Source organism: Typha latifolia, chromosome 7 (assembly GCF_019914945.1).
Source record: "Typha latifolia isolate L0001 chromosome 7, TyphaL0001v2, whole genome shotgun sequence".
NCBI lineage: Eukaryota > Viridiplantae > Streptophyta > Magnoliopsida > Poales > Typhaceae > Typha > Typha latifolia.
The window spans coordinates 3,374,175-3,392,905 of NC_133092.1; the positions used below are offsets into that span (position 1 = coordinate 3,374,175).

The 18,731-nt window shown below is 36.4% G+C and overlaps 2 protein-coding genes across 2 annotated transcripts; both read left to right on the top strand.

Moving 5' to 3' along the window:
• Window positions 1–5,793: 5,793 nt before the first annotated feature.
• On the top strand, window positions 5,794–13,199 carry LOC140792697 (cellulose synthase A catalytic subunit 5 [UDP-forming]-like). Its single transcript, XM_073143848.1, has 14 exons — window positions 5,794–6,327; window positions 6,739–6,934; window positions 7,040–7,263; window positions 7,333–7,417; window positions 7,555–7,738; window positions 8,400–8,666; window positions 8,755–9,100; window positions 9,586–9,723; window positions 10,672–10,797; window positions 10,925–11,137; window positions 11,241–11,517; window positions 11,604–11,797; window positions 11,892–12,242; window positions 12,350–13,199. Exons 1-14 carry the CDS (start codon window positions 6,247–6,249, stop codon window positions 12,932–12,934), a joined length of 3,267 nt encoding a protein of 1,088 aa, XP_072999949.1. The 5' UTR covers window positions 5,794–6,246; the 3' UTR covers window positions 12,935–13,199.
• A 1,005-nt stretch (window positions 13,200–14,204) lies between these two features.
• On the top strand, window positions 14,205–18,233 carry LOC140792652 (protein YIP4b-like). The gene is made up of 3 exons (XM_073143770.1): window positions 14,205–14,844; window positions 17,565–17,639; window positions 17,740–18,233. Exons 1-3 carry the CDS (start codon window positions 14,353–14,355, stop codon window positions 17,998–18,000), a joined length of 828 nt encoding a protein of 275 aa, XP_072999871.1. The 5' UTR covers window positions 14,205–14,352; the 3' UTR covers window positions 18,001–18,233.
• Window positions 18,234–18,731: the final 498 nt, after the last annotated feature.

Consider the following 18,731-nt stretch of genomic DNA (forward strand, 5'->3'; position numbering starts at 1 on the left):
TACTGTTATTTCTTGAAATTTGCAGTTTAATAACCAGCTCGCGTTCTGTGGTTTAAACCTACATTAAATGTACCTTGGTTTGATGGAAATACCTTTTAGCATCCTTTATATTGCCATCAGGTTTAAGAAACTGATGCCGTGGAAGTGACCATGCAATGATTATTTTCCTGCCTCATTTTACTTCAATGATTCACTAATGTACACAAACTTCTACAGCGATAGGGGTAAAGAACTCTTCCAAAATGCAAAAGTGGAAACAGGTACTGCTTTCTACTTTCAATTTGAAAACTGAAACCTTTATACGGTGTTTACGCTTACATTCTTCTTTTGACCAAACCAGCTCGGTCTCAGATTATATTTGCTAAAATGGACTGTCCTCCAAATGTAATGTTTAAAATGGCATATTTTACTGTAGTTGTTAGTTAAAACGTTTACAAATTATGTTTTATTTTTAGATAGAAATGCCAACAAATTTAGTATTTATATTTATAAATTAATAAAATAAAATGTTAATTTTATTAGCAATTTATATACGTAAAACACTAAGTTTATCAATAATTTATTTTAAAATGTTTAGATAAAGCACTAATAGATTCAATTAAGTCTGTATTTTTTTTTGCCGCACATAAAATGCTGGTCATATCGGTGTCTCATAAGAAGAAACTCTGAACTTATTAGTATTTTTATCGACAACTTTAATTAAACAGAATTATTTTAGTATTAAGCTTAAAAAGTGGTTTATTTCGTTAAAAAAAATATTAAGAATGAGGGCTAGTTTGGTCAAAAACTCTAGACTAGAAAAAGCGTTACTCTTTCCTTGCTTTTTGTGCCTGCTATATTTATAAGGAGTCTCTTCTGGTTGTTATTTATTTATATATTCACGTGGTTGGACGACTGGGCTGGCATTAAATTTCGTGCTTGACTGTCCTCTCCTCTATCTCCATATACGATATACGTCTCCCTCCAGAATGAGATTTTTTACAAGTTTAAAAAAAAAAAATAAGAAAATAAATTTAGGTCTTTAGCTTCTGCATTGGGTTTTGTCCATTGAGGATTAGTGATTCAAGTTGTAAAGTTAATCGGCTAACTCTGGCCACTCACAATTCCCCATTTTACCACATGATTGAGGGTTGACCATATTGTCAACATGATTTACATCCATTTACTTTGATGATATATAATTTCCGAAAAATTAAGTAAAATGTTTTCTTTTTCTGAAGAACTCTTCTATTTTCCTTTGAATAATTTACACATTCGTAGGATATATATTAGGCAAATAATTAAATAATTAGGTTAGACAACTGAGTCGATCACTGTAATTCAAATCTAAACTTCTAATTTTTTTAATTGAAGAGGTATGAGATCAATCACTGTATAATTAGAAAAAAAAAAGTTATAAATTAATGAGCGTATCCTGAAATTAAAAAAAAATAAAAATTAGAATAGAGACCCAGTGAAGCAAAAGGTGGGATATCTTTTGGCCAAAGAAGATGTCTGTCATAAAATGGAAACAGATCCCATTTAATGTCTTTGAACTCTTTTTAGCGTTACAAACGTAGGAGTGGAAGGTAGGCCATTAATGTCATCCAACTATTTACAATTTAAAATCGTTATATTAATTTACAAATGTAAAGTCTCTCTCTCTCTCTCTCTTTGCGCCAATTATTCAAAAGAATTGATTATTCCCGCCCTTTTTTTAGGGGAGAAAGAGTCTTTGCCGAATAAATCCGAGAATAGTGTTTATTCTCCTGGGAATAACAACGCCTTTCTAGCGATATTGACATGTCCATGACCAACCAGCTGGCACATCGAATCGCTTTGCCGCGTATTCGTATCTTTTCTCGGCGTTTCCAGTACAACGGGCAGCTGCCCGCTCTCTGAGGTCAAAATCTCGGTCAAGATCCGTCACAGTCCTGGTCAGTAATCGGTTTAGTTTTGGATTATTACTTGCCTCTACTAATTCATTGGGTTAAATACTTACGTATATGTATAAATATCGATCTTATCCATAATCCATCTCATCACTTCAGTTGCGTTGGTTTTAAATCCTATAATACCATTCTATTCTCTTTTATTTTATGATAAAAGAAAATCGGGATCTGACATACTATCCCCCAAAATTATGTAACCTTATTCATACTAATGCATTGACCCTCTCAATATATAAATTTAAGAGTGAGACTGACTGACTATAACTCTATAATTCTATAAGTAACATTGTCTGGAGTTACAGTGAGATTAAAATTTCATATGGACTTAGTAATACAAAATATATATAAAAAATATATTATGAAGAACATAAAAGAAGTTATGGATCTAGATCTACCCTTAGACCTATTAAATCACCAAACATAATTCAAAACCCATGCTATATATATCACTTATGACATCATGTAATCAAATGCCAACAAAATGAATGCTGTTGATAATAATTAAGTTCCCTTGATGACGAAGATTATCAATAATAGGCAAGTCTTGCATTCCAAGCCCTCCTATTTTTGGCAATGCTATCATCAATTAGCTTCAAATCCACCTTCTTTTGTAACCCCAACTTTTCAAAGGATTAGGTCTCAAGCAAGCAAAGTTCTTTAATTTTGTCCGCCTAAGACGACACTGCATCTAACTACTATTTTTTTTTTAAAACTTTTTCTTAATTATTTAGCACCTCAAAGATTAAATATAGACTCAAAAATAAGTCAATCCTTTCTAAACAAAAAAAAAAAATTTACTCTATATCGTCAAACTTAGTCAACACTCTAAGCTGCATTTAAAAAAAAAACGAAAAAGAAAAATTAAAAAAAAAAATCCTTCCAACTACTGTTTGCTTCTCGGGGAAGGTCACATCCATCATCATGACACTACACGCACTATGGGGCACACGCCTCGATTTGTCATTGGCTGAGGATGAAGGCCACTCATCCGACCATGATAGCATCCGCTCTACGGGAACCGGACAGAGTGGCCATGGCCCACACTGCATCCTCTTTTGATGATTTTGGGACCCACTGATACCCACGATAATTTCAGTAATAAAAAAAAAATTAAACTCTTTTATTTAACAATTAAATGCATCTATTTTTTTTATTATGTATATATATTTTAACTTTATTTTATCTCAATTTATTATCTTTCTCTCTTTTCTTTTTTGTAATATAATATTGAGAAAAGGAGGAGTCTAAACCTAATTAGCTTTGCCAAAGGCAGTGAGTTGGATATTCCTTTCGTTAACTGCCATTATTTAGATTTAATCAAAGTTAAGCAAGGATTTGGGTGGCTAAGTGGCACGATACTCTTGAGACTGTAAAAGGTAAAGTTAATTATTCGATTGCAATAATTTTGCATCATTGCATAAGAAAAGGTGGCATCTAACTTTTGAAGAGAAATTAACTAGTATAATAAGACAGCACTTTAACAACTTAAAAATTAACATTGAGTACTTAGGATACTAGTTGGGTACTCACCAGAGATTATAAATAAATAAATAAATAAAAGTTATTGGAATTCACACGCGATTAGTAGCACTAGATCTCGCTCTGATACTATTTGTTATGCACAATTTAACATCCGTAAGAAAAAAAATTTAGTTATCTTCACCTAACACAAAATTAAATAAAACAATAAGGACAAATATTTTTATGAGAACCTCTCTTTATTAAAAAAAATTAGAGAAAAAATCACTAAGCATTAATATCTTGGTTAAATTAGAGATATATCATTATCTCCCAATATAATTAAATGAATTATTACTATCTCCTACTTCAATAAGGAGAAATAAAGTATAGATGAACTAGTATTTTAATTCAGATTGATGAAAAAATAATTATTTGTTACATATTTTCAAGTTTATTCATACTCAATTATGTTCGTGTCTAATAATATCAGACACTAGACTCCTTTCAAAAAATATTTTTTTTTTGTTGAAAAAATACATTAGGAGTGCATGCAAATATGTTGGAAAATTTATATGGAAATTCCAAGATGATGTTAGAAATATGCACGTCTTCTTGCGGTCATATTATTTAACCTACTAATTAATCAAATGAAAAATATAAATAATATTTGTAACAGGGATGGATGTACATGGAAAAAATCCCCTACTGTAACGGCTACAATCAGTATATATAAAGATAATATAATTTCCTTTGTTGATTATTAGTAGACAACGAGAGTAGTACACAAGGACGAAAGGGACGCCATGGGGATCTAATAATCTAATTAATTCCAATTGTCCTTGACACGTGTTTCATTTGCAAGGCGGAAGTGCCTACTTTTCTAAGCTACAAAATATGCTAGATAAACTAAGAACGCATGTAGGCCATGATGCAGCCGGCCCTAGCAAAGTGCTGTGTTAGGGTTTGGATTTTCCTCTCCCTCTCCCTCTCCCTCTCCATTTGAAGCTCCATTTAAGCCATTTGGTTGGGTGGATGGGAGAGTGGTTTTCTCTCATAATTTCCTAAAGTTGGGTGGTCTAACACATGTACATCAAAAGTCTCTGTTTGTTTGGTTCAAATATCTTTCAAAGTTGTTAAAACTACAATTTGAAAACATACATCTCTTTCATGAATCTTCATAAAACTTGTGTATAAGCTAGTATAGATTTCAGCCATTTTTTACACACTTTTCATGCTTTAAATATATAAATATTTTTTTTTTGTTTTTTGTGGATAGGAAACAGAAAAGGGTTATTGGAGAATGACCTAGATGCCATTGTGACCCTTATATGACTCTTTAATTAAATTATGATAAAAAAATGATATATATATTAATATCATTGATTTCTCCCCTTCACCGTCGCCGGACGCCAACCACCTACGTAGCCTCTCCGTCGCTTGCTTGTTATAGCTTAACACCAACCTGCCAAACCATATGCAGTGAGGGGCAGCGTCACCAGTTGGCTAGCATCAACCAACATGGCCTCCCCTCATCTTCTCATTCTCCCCTTTTCCTATCTCATTGTCATCGTCTAGAATATCGATGGATTCGTTCACTGATCTTAAGGAGGAGCTTTCGCTTAGCAAGGGTTGAGGACGAATCCAGGAGCTATGAGGTAAGGCTGATGGTAAGGGTGAGAGTGAAGGCGACCAAAGACGACGACGCACTAGACCCTTTTTTGGCGATATAAAGGGTAGACATGAGTGACTCCTTGAAGGTTCTTCCACTGTGGGCTCGCCGCTAGTGCGGGATGATGGGGAAAATGTTGGACATGAGGCAACAGGGTGAGGAGATAATTAATGATGCTATTTATGTAATTTTATAATTTTATTTTATTATGCTGACTAAATTAATGAGCTCATTAACTCATTAGGAGTATAATTATTGTTAAACATTTTTTATTAGCGTCTTTAGCCATTTCACTTTGTCCCAAAGTTTAGGAGAGACATAGTAATCTAAAAAAATTTAGAATGCCTTTACGAAAGCCAGTAAAGGGTGTGGTGGTGTAGACATAACTAACCCGATAAAAAATACATGACTTAATATATAAACTATATTTAAAATAATATTGATCAAATTTTTGTAAAGAGATTCGATAACTATATCAAACATATGTATAGTTTTGTCGTATTATTCTCATATAAAATTCGATTGATATTATATTAAATAATTATAAAACTGATTTAATTATTAATTATTTTTAATTTAATCTAAGAATCAGTTAAATATGATAAAAAGAATCATCAATTTAAATATAATTATAAATGAGTAGAGTGACACAAATAAAATTAAACTTATCTAGAGGGTAAAGTGTAATTTTCCCCTACCATAAATCTTGATCCTTTCCCCTCCCCGCCCCAAAACCGACGAACGCAGACGCGCCTCGGCCCAGCTGGCCACCACCTCTCTCTCTCTCTCTCTCTCTCTCTCTCTCTCTCTCTCTCTCTCTCTCTACATTATTTTTAGACTTGTCCGGATCTCCCGTGACGCGTATAAAATTTTACTCCCTTTTATTTTCCTTGCCCTTCTTTATAAAAATTCACTCATCTCCTCACTGCCTTCCTCTCGCTTCTGTCCTTTTCTTTACCGCGTCCGCCACTCTTCCCTTCCCCACTCCCTCGTCTCCGGCTTTCCGCCATTCCGTTCCCTCGCTAGTAATCGCCTTCCGAAAGGAGGGAGGCCTTCTGCTGTGCAAGAAAGAGCGAGAAAAGAAAAAATCGTTTTTTCCAACTTTTTTTTTTGATGGTTGCTTAGGACGGTATCTCTTGTAAGGGAGCGGTCTCGGATTTGGGTTTTGATTGGGTGGCGTGGGAGATGGACACCGGAGGGCTTCTCGTGGCTGGTTCTCGGAACCGGAACGAGTTTGTGGTCATCAATGCCGATGATTCTGGGAAAGTGAGTGCGCTAAAAGTCCCACCTTTTTACCTGGATTTCGTTCATGTTGCGGATCTTTGATGTGTTGGTGTTGATTGGGGATGATCGGTTGAGAAATTTGTTTACGATCGTAATGTACATTACTGGAATCTTTTTGTTGTTTTCTAACAGTGTTAGTTTGTCGTGGATTCTTCTATTTGTGTTGTATTCGAGCATGGCCGTTTCCTTTTTTGGGTTTAACAATTGAATGATGGCAATAGTCCGTTCCCATCTTCTCTGTAAGATTATGCGTTCTTTAGTTTTTTTTGGAGTTAAAACTTAGTTGTTTATGTATGAAGCCAGATGTGTTTTTTTTTCCCCTACTCTTCTATCTCCGCTTCTCCAAAATTTGTGCCTCATGTTACTTTCCTGTGAATCCTTGGATTTCTGCAGCCCAAATCTTCTCAAAGTCGCAACGGGATTTGCGAGATATGTGGAGATGACATTGAAATATTAGCAGAAGAGAATGAACTCTTCGTTGCATGCAACGAGTGTGCTTTCCCTGTATGTAGGACTTGCTATGAATACGAGAGGAGGGAGGGCAGTCAAGCATGTCCTCAGTGCAAGACCAGATACAAGCGTCACAAAGGTTTTTACCTTTAATAGTATCTTATTTTGCGAACGGATTGTAGAACAGCGAAGAGCTTTGGCAAGCATCAAAATGGTGAATATGCTGAAGAATGATATCTTGCAGGTAGTCCTAGAGTAGAGGGTGACGAGGAAGAAGATGGTGCTGATGACATCGAGCATGAATTTGATTTTGGTGGTCATTATGGGGACAATAAACTGGGTAGCTTTGATTCAAAGCTTCACAGTCAAATTAGTGTCGGACAAAGCTCTAGTAATGGGTTCGGCATTGCTGCCTCCATTGTGCCCTATACTGGTGCCAGCATCCAACTTTTGACTTATGGTGAAGAGGTAAGCTACACATTGTTTATTTAAGTGTTTATATATATCCAGGTAATAACTCTAGGGTTATCTGCGCAGGTTGCTGAGATTTCTCCTGATCACCATGCCCTCATTGTTCCTGAAAATGTGGGTTGTGGAGGACAAATCGTAAAATCTATTTCTTGTAAGTTATTGTTAGTTGGTTCCTTTTCCTTCCCAGTGATGGAGATTTTGGAACCTGTTAGTTTGTCTTCACTTCATGAGTTTATCATACTGAGTCTGAGACTCACGATCACACTCTCTTATTTGTAATTTCTGCAGCACAATCAAGACCTATAAACCCCAACAAAGACATATCAATTTATGGCTATGGAACCGTTGCTTGGAAGGATAGAATGGATGAATGGAAGAGAAAGAAGTTTGATAAGATCCAAAAGGCTCAATCTGGAAGTGGGGATGCAGGAGGCCTTGATGGCTGTGAGTTGGATAACCCGGATTTGCCTATGTAAGTGTCAAATTACTATTAATAGTTGGTTTCATAAATTGCATTGTGGTGTGTCTTACTGTTATATAAGCTGTTAGGTTTTACCCTTGAAGCTTTTAAGTTATTTAGTTTAAAAGCAACACTAATGGATAAACTATGAAAGGGGTAGTGGGGGGGTAAGATAATGGACATCCCCTGTCTCGAGGAATTGCTCTGGATTGAAAGGTTACCGTCATCTCATGGCTCACAAAATTAAGAAAGAGAACACATCAGGAGCACCCTTCAAATTCTATCACTAAAATTAATCTTTAGGCAAGAAAAATGAACCATTCTGTATGCTTTCTTATTCTTCTAAAACTTTTCCAGCTAAAATTGAAAAGGTATTACAGGTATTATTCTCTTATTTAACTTGTTTTTGAAGTTTCCATCTTCCCTTGGCCTTGGAGTCACACTGAATATTAGCTAGTACTCTGTCAGAACTTGGAAAATATTTGCACTTCAATTTTCTGACAATGCTTGGAAAACACTGCCTTAATGTCTTCTATACTATCTATTTTTGTGATCATCAATGATGATCTCCATACCTTTTGACAGTTGTTTTATCATTTTTTGCCTCACTATATCATCTGACATTTGGTAGTCATACTCCTTTCTTACAATTGTCACCAATGTGCATTACCAGGTATGATGAAAGCAGGCAACAATTGTCAAGGAAGCTACCAATTCCTTCTAGTAAAATTAGTCCATACCGCATAGTGATTTTCTTGAGGCTCGTGATTCTTGGATTCTTTTTCCATTATAGACTTTTGAATCCGGTTCCAGATGCTTACGGATTATGGCTTACATCTGTTATATGTGAAATATGGTTTGCTATTTCGTGGATTCTGGACCAGTTTCCAAAATGGTATCCAATAGAGCGAGAGACATACTTGGATCGTCTGTCACTAAGGTGCTCTTTTTTTTCCAAATGTCTTGGAACATCTACTTCATCATCTTCATTTTTTACTTTTTGTGACCATCCTGCTTTATGATCTCAGGTATGAAAAAGAAGGGAAGCCATCGGAGCTTGCTGATATTGATATATTTGTTAGTACAGTAGATCCTATGAAAGAGCCTCCGCTAATCACTGCAAATACAGTTTTATCTATTCTTGCTGTGGATTACCCTGTTGAGAAAGTTTCATGCTACGTCTCGGATGATGGTGCTGCGATGCTTACGTTTGAAGCACTTTCAGAAACGTCTGAATTTGCAAGAAAGTGGGTTCCATTCTGCAAAAAGTTCAACATTGAACCTTGTGCTCCTGAATGGTACTTTGTTCAGAGAATTGACTATTTGAAAGATAAAATTCATCCAGATTTTGTGCGGGAGCGCCGTGCCATGAAGGTTAGTTCATTTGAAATTACATATTTGCAAAAATTCTCTCAAGTTGTATTTGTGAGAAAAAGTTACTTCTGCATTTATTTCTTTGCTTATTGAGTTCCGTTAACTTCTCTCCAGTGAAATGCTCTCATATATAGCACAGAGGTGAGGCAAGATAATTGTGCATTCTCAGTGAATGCTTACCTAACACTTTGTGATCCATTCTTGAGTTCTCTTCATATCGAAGATGCATCTCTTTTGGAAAAAAATAAAATAGACCACCATGCAAAAACAAACTTGTCTTTATATGCTTAATGCACACCCTGGCACTTTTAAGCTGGAATTTAATGGGCTTCATCTGGTTGTGCTTTGATCTATCTGTTACGCTCTGTATGTAATGATAATTCCCAGTATTAAATTACGTCAGTTATTGAACATATTCTGGTATATAGATTATACACTCCTTTGTTTCATTGTTATTATCTGATCTGTCTGTTTCTTGGATGCAGAGAGAGTATGAAGAATTTAAAGTTCGTATTAATGGATTAGTTGCCATGGCACAAAAGGTTCCTGATGAAGGATGGTCATTGCAGGATGGAACTCCATGGCCTGGAAACAATGTCCGGGACCATCCAGGAATGATACAGGTTGGTACTTATGTTATCAACTTTTATCAGAACAATTTATTCTGAAACTTGTCATCCAGTATTGTGATGCTTTGAAGTTTAAAGACCCGGATTATAGTTAATATGACTGAGATATCACTGTAAAGATGATAGAAAATGATGTCAGCATGTCTTTGATGCTTTTTCCCTCCATATTCAGATTGGTGGACCTCTTATATATTTTTGGCATGCAATCTTTTTTATCATGTACTTAGATGATGCCTTCCAGTTAAAATGTCATATACGATAGTTTTTCAAATGCAGAAAGATATTTATATTGTAGGATTCTGAGGGCTATTATGGCATCCACACTAATTTATTTGGTAAATGTTTTTCTATTATTTGACCCATTTGTAACTCATATATCTATGAAGGTATACAAGAAATCCTTTGTTCTCATGCTTCTTTATCTATTCTAGGTAAGTTGTCTCCTCGTTATCTCCTTCACAGTTTTGACTCCATTATATATGTTTCACATGAACTTGCCATCGAAGTTTGTTCTCTATCATCTTGCCATTAACTTAGAAACTTGAAACAAGATCATTGAATTGAATAAACTCCCATATGGATTAAAACCATTAGAATATATAACCTCCATATTTGATCTAGCTTTTACTGCATCACAATGAATTGAGTTTATAGTTGTGCCCTTTTTCTCTAATTATTATTACAGTCCAGTCTAGCATCTGAAAATTGGTTTTGAATTATTGAGGTAAAGATGATAACTGCATTTTACATAAAATGAGAAGCTTTTCATGCATTATTATTTGGAGTTGTCTATTGGTGTGAAAGTGTTTACTTGACTTAATGAATGCAGACTTGGATTCACTTAGTCTTGTGCAATGTAGATGTATCTACAACCTATCCTGATCTGATGTATACTTTCTTGCTTATGTTTATCATCTACTTTATATTATATGCTCCAAACAGGTCTTTCTGGGTCACAATGGTGTACTTGATGAGGAGGGAAATGAACTGCCACGTTTGGTTTATGTTTCACGGGAGAAAAGACCAGGATATGATCACCACAAAAAGGCTGGTGCCATGAATGCATTGGTAATGCCATTGTTCTCTGCAAATTTTATCTTGTTTTAACTCTTCTATATGATCCAAGTGGAATACAATTGCCATTGAAGTTTCCTGTCCAACGCTTTCCTTCTACTGACTAGTAAGCTGATTCCAGGTGCGGGTCTCGGCTGTTCTTTCCAATGCTCCTTACATTCTGAATGTCGACTGTGATCATTATGTAAACAACAGCAAAGCTTTACGGGAAGCAATGTGCTTTTTGATGGATCCATTGTCAGGAAAGAAAATATGTTATGTACAATTTCCACAAAGATTTGATGGGATTGATCGACACGACAGATATTCAAATCGCAATGTCGTGTTCTTTGATGTATGTAAAAATTCTCTCTTTCTGATTCTCCGTCCTTATCTTGATTCATTGTAGATGGACTTTTTTGATGCTAATCACCTCATGTCTCTCCTTTATGTAACAGATCAACATGAAAGGGCTTGATGGCATCCAGGGGCCAATATATGTAGGGACAGGATGCATCTTTAGAAGACAAGCTTTGTATGGATATGATGCTCCTGCTAAGGAGAAACCCCCTGGTAAAACATGCAACTGTTGGCCTAAATGGTGCTTCTTGTGTTGTGGATCTAAGAGGAAAAATAGAAAAGCTACCCAGAAACAGGACAAGAAGAAGAAAACAAAGCAGAGGGAAGCATCTACTCAAGTACACGCGCTTGAAACTATTAAAGAAGAAGTTAGAGGTTAGCTGTGTACAACTGATTGTTTGTGTTGACAAATTAATTCCCAACATTGCATTAGAACTCACTAGAACTACTATTTTTTGCAGGAGTAGGAAGTGAAAAATTACCCTTAGTTCCCCGGGAAAAGCTTGAGAAGAAATTTGGGCAGTCCCCTGTTTTTGTGGCTTCCACACTACGGGAAAATGGTGGAATTGCTAAGTTTGATCTTTCTGATTGTCTTAATGAGGCTGTCCATGTTATAAGTTGTGGTTATGAAGACAAGACTGAATGGGGAAAAGAGGTAACCTTATGAACACATCAAAAATCTCATGCCTACGGGAGAGATTCAAACAGATTACCCAGTGGTTTGTTACTAATTCTTCATATGTGTTCAGGTTGGCTGGATATATGGATCTGTTACTGAGGACATTCTCACGGGTTTTAAAATGCATTGCCATGGCTGGCGGTCTGTTTACTGTATCCCTAAAAGACCAGCATTCAAGGGTTCTGCTCCTATCAACCTTTCTGATCGCCTCCATCAAGTTTTACGATGGGCCCTTGGATCTGTAGAGATATTTCTTAGCAAGCATTGCCCTATATGGTATGGCTACAGAGGCGGTTTGAAGTGGTTGGAGCGGTTTTCCTACATAAATTCCGTTGTCTATCCTTGGACATCAATTCCCTTGGTTGCTTATTGTAGCTTGCCAGCGATCTGTCTTCTGACCGAGAAATTTATAGTACCTGAGGTATTCTGCTCAACCCATGCATGTATATTCCTTTCAAATTGATCACGACAATAGCTTCATGACATGAAACTTTTTTTTTCTGGTATTTTTCTAATTGTTTTTTCCAGATTAGCATCTACGCAAGCATAGTGTTCATGGCTCTCTTTGTCTCAATAGCAGCGACATGTATCCTTGAGATGCAATGGGGAGGTGTGGGAATTGATGACTGGTGGAGGAATGAACAATTTTGGGTGATTGGCGGTGTCTCATCACACCTATTTGCACTAGTCCAGGGTCTTCTTAAGGTCCTTGGTGGTGTTGAGACTAATTTTACCGTCACATCCAAAGGAGGAGATGATGGAGAGTTCTCAGAGCTCTACATGTTCAAGTGGACCTCCTTATTGATTCCTCCAATGACGCTGCTCATACTAAACATTATTGGGGTTGTTGCTGGAATTTCTAATGCCATCACCAGTGGATACCAGTCATGGGGCCCGCTGTTTGGTAAACTATTTTTTGCCTGCTGGGTCATTCTTCATCTCTACCCATTCCTCAAAGGAATGATGGGGAAGCAAGATAGAGTGCCTACCATTGTAGTTGTCTGGTCTATACTTCTCGCCTCTATTTGTTCACTTTTATGGGTCCGAGTTAATCCTTTTCTGGGCAAGTATGATGGCCCTGTACTAGAAGTTTGTGGTTTGGATTGCCAATGAGATTGTGCATGAAGTTTTAGATGGTTTTTGTAGGTGGGAGTTGCAGAAATTTGCTTCACTTCCTATAGAGTGATTCTTATTTTCAATTCGTTTTCCTTATTATTATTGCTAGATATCTAAGGGAACAGTGTTGAAGAGTGAAAAAGAAAAAAAATAGTGAAGAGAGTAAAGAGAGGAGTTATAATCCTGTGATTGGTGTAGATATTGTATGTGACTCACTGTTATTCTGCTATTTATAATGAATGTTTTATTGATTCTTTCCAAATCTCTTTATATAATTCTTGTTTGTGCACGAGAATGATGTTGTAAGATGTTCATATAAAATATAACGAGAAGTTTTACAGCTTTCATAATTTTCTTTCAGAGACCTTATACTGCTGCCGAGACCAAATAAGTTCAATTTTATCTCTTTTCCTGAAGTTGGTTTCATCTTTTACTACTAATTTATTTACCTCGTTAAGCTGATTTAATGGTGAAAGATGGCTATTACTGTCCTCATGGGATCAATTTGCAGTCATAGAGGCATGTGTTTGATATTTACTGATACTTCTCTTCTGTTTGAGGTGAATAGCCAGGCACCTAATTGTTATAATCCTTGTGAATAAGTATGATTACCTAAATACTAGTGTTTTAACTTCAACATTGCTTCAAAATTCTCTATTTATGATTTGAGAAAATTGCATTTTACCTGTGGCGGTCCGGATTAAAATCTAACTATTAAACTGTCATTAATAAAAAAAAATGAAATAATAATTTTGCTCTTATATATGTCACGGCAGAACAATGGTTCTTGCACGTTACCCTTCATCGACCCTCATGTTAGAAAACATCTCAATAAATTATCATTTATTAATGCATTAAAAAAGATGTGATCACCTACTACAAAAATACCTAATATTACAGACTTACAGTAATACTAAATGCTAGCCATTAACACTCGAAGCTTTTCAAATATCACAATTGCCATCAAAATATCCTAATTATCTAGTTTTATTCGGGAACAATTTTTTTTAAATATAAATTATGTACATCTATAATTTTACTTACCTTAAATAAGTTTACATAAAAAATTATATTTAATTACTAACTATAAATAAATATATTAATTAATTTTGCTTGTGTATAACTTTATTATACTTTTATCTGTGATTAAGATTTTAATGCATATGATAAAACTTACCTATACAAAATTTAATTAAAATATATAATTATAAATATATTTAAGAAAATTTTAATTTATGAATAAGTATGCTTATGTACCAAACAAAAGGCCAAAATATGCTTTGATAACTCTTCCACCCCCGACCCGTCCTCGTACTCGAACTCGAACTCCATTCCAGATCTACTCCTCTCTGATCTCCAATCCCCGATCCGTCGCCGTCGGAACCCTAACCCTAGCTCAGCTTCCGTCCTTGACGATGTCCATCTCCCACGGAGACACCGTTCCCCTCCACCCTTCCTCCCAATCGGACATCGACGAGATCGAGAGCCTCATGTACGCCGCCCCTTCTGCCACCGTCCTCCCCGCTTCGTCTCCTCCCCCTTCCATTCCTGTCTCCTCCTCCCCCTTCCTCCCTTCTAAACCCGCCTCCGCCACCTCTCAGCTTCCGCCGCCGCCTACAGTCGTCGTCCCCGTTGCCGCCGCAGCCGGAAATCATGGGGGCGTTGGATCTCGCCTTGGGATCGCCTCCGATGGATTTGGATCGGCGCCTAACACGCTTACCGAGCCCGTTTGGGACACGGTCAAGCGGGATCTGTCCCGGATCGTGAGTAATCTGAAGCTGGTGGTGTTCCCGAACCCGTTTCGGGAGGATCCGGGGAAGGCGCTTAGGGATTGGGATCTGTGGGGCCCCTTCTTCTTCATCGTCTTCCTAGGGTTAACGCTCTCTTGGTCCGCGTCCGTCAAAAAGGTGAGATTAGTATCTAATGGTCAAAGCTGAAGACCAATGAGATATTTAGATCTGTAGAAATGCATATCTATGATGGTTATGATGAGGTTTTTCTAGTGTTTGGTGGCGAGGTATATATGAAATATCTAGTGGCACTGGGCATTTGGTGAGGTAATTGCTGTTATTGATGTTAAGATTTATAGTGTAGGTTATCTCAAGTCTATTATCTCCTGCATTCCATAAATTGGTGCTTTTGCTCTGCTGTGAAGATGAGGGTAGATTTTCTAATATAGAGGACGGATTGACTTATCATCTTTTGTGCCTTGACTTTGCTAGTAAAGGGTGAACATTTTTCTGTTTATTTTCCGTCATGGTGGATTAAGTTGGGCTTTTATGAGAAGAGCATTTCCAATTTAGTTAACTCAGAGATCGCTCTATTGTGCCTGCATGATGTTGCATCTTCAGTTTATTTCTCTATATAACCTAGGGGTCTATCAAATTCCAAGTTCCACCTCTTTTATAGTTTTATGTGAAACAATAGGATTTATTACCATGCTCTCCATGCTAAATAAGCATATAACAATAAAAGTAGTGGTATTTAGAATTTTATAGACTTTTTGCTATATGTAGGATCTGTTGTGGTGATTGGTGAATCTGATTATACCTTTTATATGAGATATTTTTTCCTTGTTTCATACGGTTAATGGCTGAACCTGTTAGCATGCTTAGGTATGGTATAAATTTTTAATGTGAATGTTTTAGTGCTAAAGTCTTCATTTCTGCGAAGAATGACAAGCACCAAATTCACGATTGAATCAAGTAGTTGAAATCTAGGAAAAGCAAAGGGAGAAAAATTACAACGGCACCGGTGCATAGCATACACACTCGAGCATTCCTTTTTGATAGCGAGAATCATCGTGCTCCATTGCATATTCTTTTGCATTGTGAATCATGTAAGCTTTACTGACAGATTGAAGTCTCCATGCTAATATTTGCATCACATTTCAGCTTATTTTTGTTAAGATTTATGTTTCCAGGACTTCTGTTCACTTAGAAAGTAATAAACTATGAAAAAACACATAGACACACGTATGTATCTAAACCCTAGGCAATGATACCACTCCTTTACTTAAGTAAAAACGAAAGAAATATTAAAAAACAAAAGCAAAGATGAACGCTAAGATTTTAACATGGAAAAACCCAAACGGAAAAAAAAATCACGGATCCAAAATCGGATCAAAATCAATCACTAGAATAGTAGCGGTTACAAGACTGGCTCACAAAACAACCCATCGATCCACACGACTTTGTTCCTCTCAGTTTTGCTCGCTAGAATCCACGATTCACCGTTTCTCGTTATTGATATCCAACCTCAGTAGTCCTCGAGATTGATCTTTCGTCTAGATAGCCTTTAAAACGAAAGTTTAAGCCTTGTAGAAGAGACAGACCTTGTTGGTTGAAGAAACGATGTAGCTTCAAGAATTCTCCTTTAATTGTCTTCAACCAATAAGGTCCATCTCTTCTACAAGGCTTAAACTTTCGTCTTAAAGACTATTTAGACGAAAGATCAATCTCGAGGGCTACTGAGGTTGGATATCAATAACGAGAAACGGTGAATCGTGGGTTCTAACGAGCAAGACTGAAAGGAACAAAGTCGTGTGGATCGATGGGTTGTTTTGTGAGTTAATTTTGCAACTGCTACTATTTTAGTGATTGATTTTGATTCGATTTTGGATCCGTGATTTTTTTTTCCGTTTGAGTTTTTCCACGTTAAAATCTTGGCGTTCATCTTTGCTTTTGTTTTTTAATATTTCTTTCGTTTTTACTTAAGCAAATGAGTGGTATCATTGCCTAGGGTTTAAATACATACGTGTGTTTATGTGTTTTTTCAAACTACATGTGACGTATGGGCTTGACACTTGGGTATAAACTATAAACTATAAACTCTCTGGTAAAAGTGTAAAAGCTTGCTAATCGTAGGAAATTCTTGGCCGTATGGGCTTGACACTTAGGTATAAATTATAAACTCTCTGGTAAAAGTGTAAAAGCTTGCTAATCATAGGAAATTCTGACCATTTTGTTTCCATGATCAATGAAAACTTAGTTGTTACTTTAGCTGAAAATTATTTTCAAGGTGATGGTGTATGATAGTTGTGTAAGAGAAAGAACTTCATTACTGTAGTATAATTATTAATTGATTGTGCTTCTGATTAAAAGATTTAATTTAGCTAGTAACTTGAAGGAGGTCTCCTTTTTGCGTGGGGGATACATTAGAAGGTTGGTAGATTTTTCTGCTCTTCTATTTATGGGCATGCAAATGCTTCCTGTGAGGTGTTAACCTTGATAATTGTTGGAATATTAATTATTAAAATGTTGAAGTTGTGCCTAAAATTGTATTTGGTCTCAATTGTTATCTGTCTTATCTCGTTGTAATTGTGCATGTCATTTAATTCCTGTAACATCTTTGCTATGGACGTTCATTTATTATGAATTGCTTACTCCTGCACTTGTAAGATAACTTTATCCTCCTATTTCTTTTTATATGCACCAATACACTAGTGGAATTTCGAATATTTCATATCATCAGAGAATGAAATCACATGCCTGTTTTGTAACCTTTGCTTGTGTGCTGAGCACCTTTTTGGTGTAAGTTTCAGATTTTGTGGGTGCTGGATCTTAATTTCTCATTGCTTCAGTAGTTGTGACAACTAACTTATATGTCTTGCTCTAAATTGTTTCAGTCTGAAGTATTTGCTGTTGCATTTGCGGTACTCGCAGCTGGTGCTATAATTCTCACATTGAATGTTCTACTTCTGGTAATTACCTCTCATATTTAAAGAACTCCTTTTCTTTTCTCTCATTGAGGGAGAGAAATTCCGTCTGTAATTGTCCATAATTGTTCTTCTTTCTTTATAGGGTGGGCACATCATCTTCTTTCAAAGTCTAAGTCTTCTTGGCTACTGCTTATTTCCTCTGGATGTTGGAGCTGTAATCTGCATGCTGAAGGACAATGTCATATTAAAGATTGTTGTGGTGACTATAACATTGGCATGGAGCTCTTGGGCTGCATATCCTTTCATGAGTGCAGCTGTCAATCCAAGGAGGAAGGCCTTGGCCCTCTATCCTGTTTTCCTCATGTATATCTCTGTCGGCTTTCTGATCATTGCAATAGATTAAGGCAACAATGGGTGATAAAATGTTGCTATAGAGTTTCAGAATCATAATACAACTGTTTCGTCAGACATCAAGACAGACATATAGATATAAATCTCTACATCACCTTGACATTCTTTTGCTGATTGTTGTTAGTTCAATCTGTCCTTTGGAGAGACAAGCAGACCTTTCTCGGGATAGCTGTAAATGTGTTTGGCATTGGTTTCCTATTGTAAATGTCTCATTTTTGTGTGAAATACTTCAGTTTCTCTAATTCCTTACCATAAGAATATAGTGATTTGGAATTCCTTTTTCTCGCACGGAAGAATCATACAGTAGTGGAATTATGTAGAATATTATCCTCTTTTCTGCCAGTTGTGTGCTTTATTTCCTGTTAGCAATCTTGCTTTTATTTTTCTTACTCAGCAATACACCCTTCCGGGTTATTCCAGAATCTGATAGGTCTTATGATTATTGTATTGACCGCTTTCCTTCTTACCAGGTTCCTGGAGTCTTTGCGGTTGGCCTTTTCCACCTTTAAACTTCACTACGATTTCTTTCGCCTATGAGTCCTTGACTATTTAGTCAAATAAGTATTCTTGACTAGGAAAGTTGGCTGTCCCTATCTGTTCTTTTCTTACTTTTGAGTCATAGACCCACTTGCTGGCCTTAATTGGGTTAAGTTAATTCCCCAGTTAAATCTAGGAAGTCTATGCCAACAGAGTGTTCTGTGGGAGAAAGCAAGCTTGTGCGAC

Coding starts and splice junctions, on each gene's coding strand:
- LOC140792697 (XM_073143848.1), top strand. CDS start 6,247: ATGGACACCGGAGGGCTTCTCGTGGCTGGTTCTCGGAACCGGAACGAG. Junction 9,101..9,585: donor GGGAGCGCCGTGCCATGAAG/GTTAGTTCATTT, acceptor TCTTGGATGCAG/AGAGAGTATGAAGAATTTAA. Junction 12,243..12,349: donor AGAAATTTATAGTACCTGAG/GTATTCTGCTCA, acceptor TGTTTTTTCCAG/ATTAGCATCTACGCAAGCAT.
- LOC140792652 (XM_073143770.1), top strand. CDS start 14,353: ATGTCCATCTCCCACGGAGACACCGTTCCCCTCCACCCTTCCTCCCAA. Junction 14,845..17,564: donor GGTCCGCGTCCGTCAAAAAG/GTGAGATTAGTA, acceptor AAATTGTTTCAG/TCTGAAGTATTTGCTGTTGC. Junction 17,640..17,739: donor CATTGAATGTTCTACTTCTG/GTAATTACCTCT, acceptor CTTTCTTTATAG/GGTGGGCACATCATCTTCTT.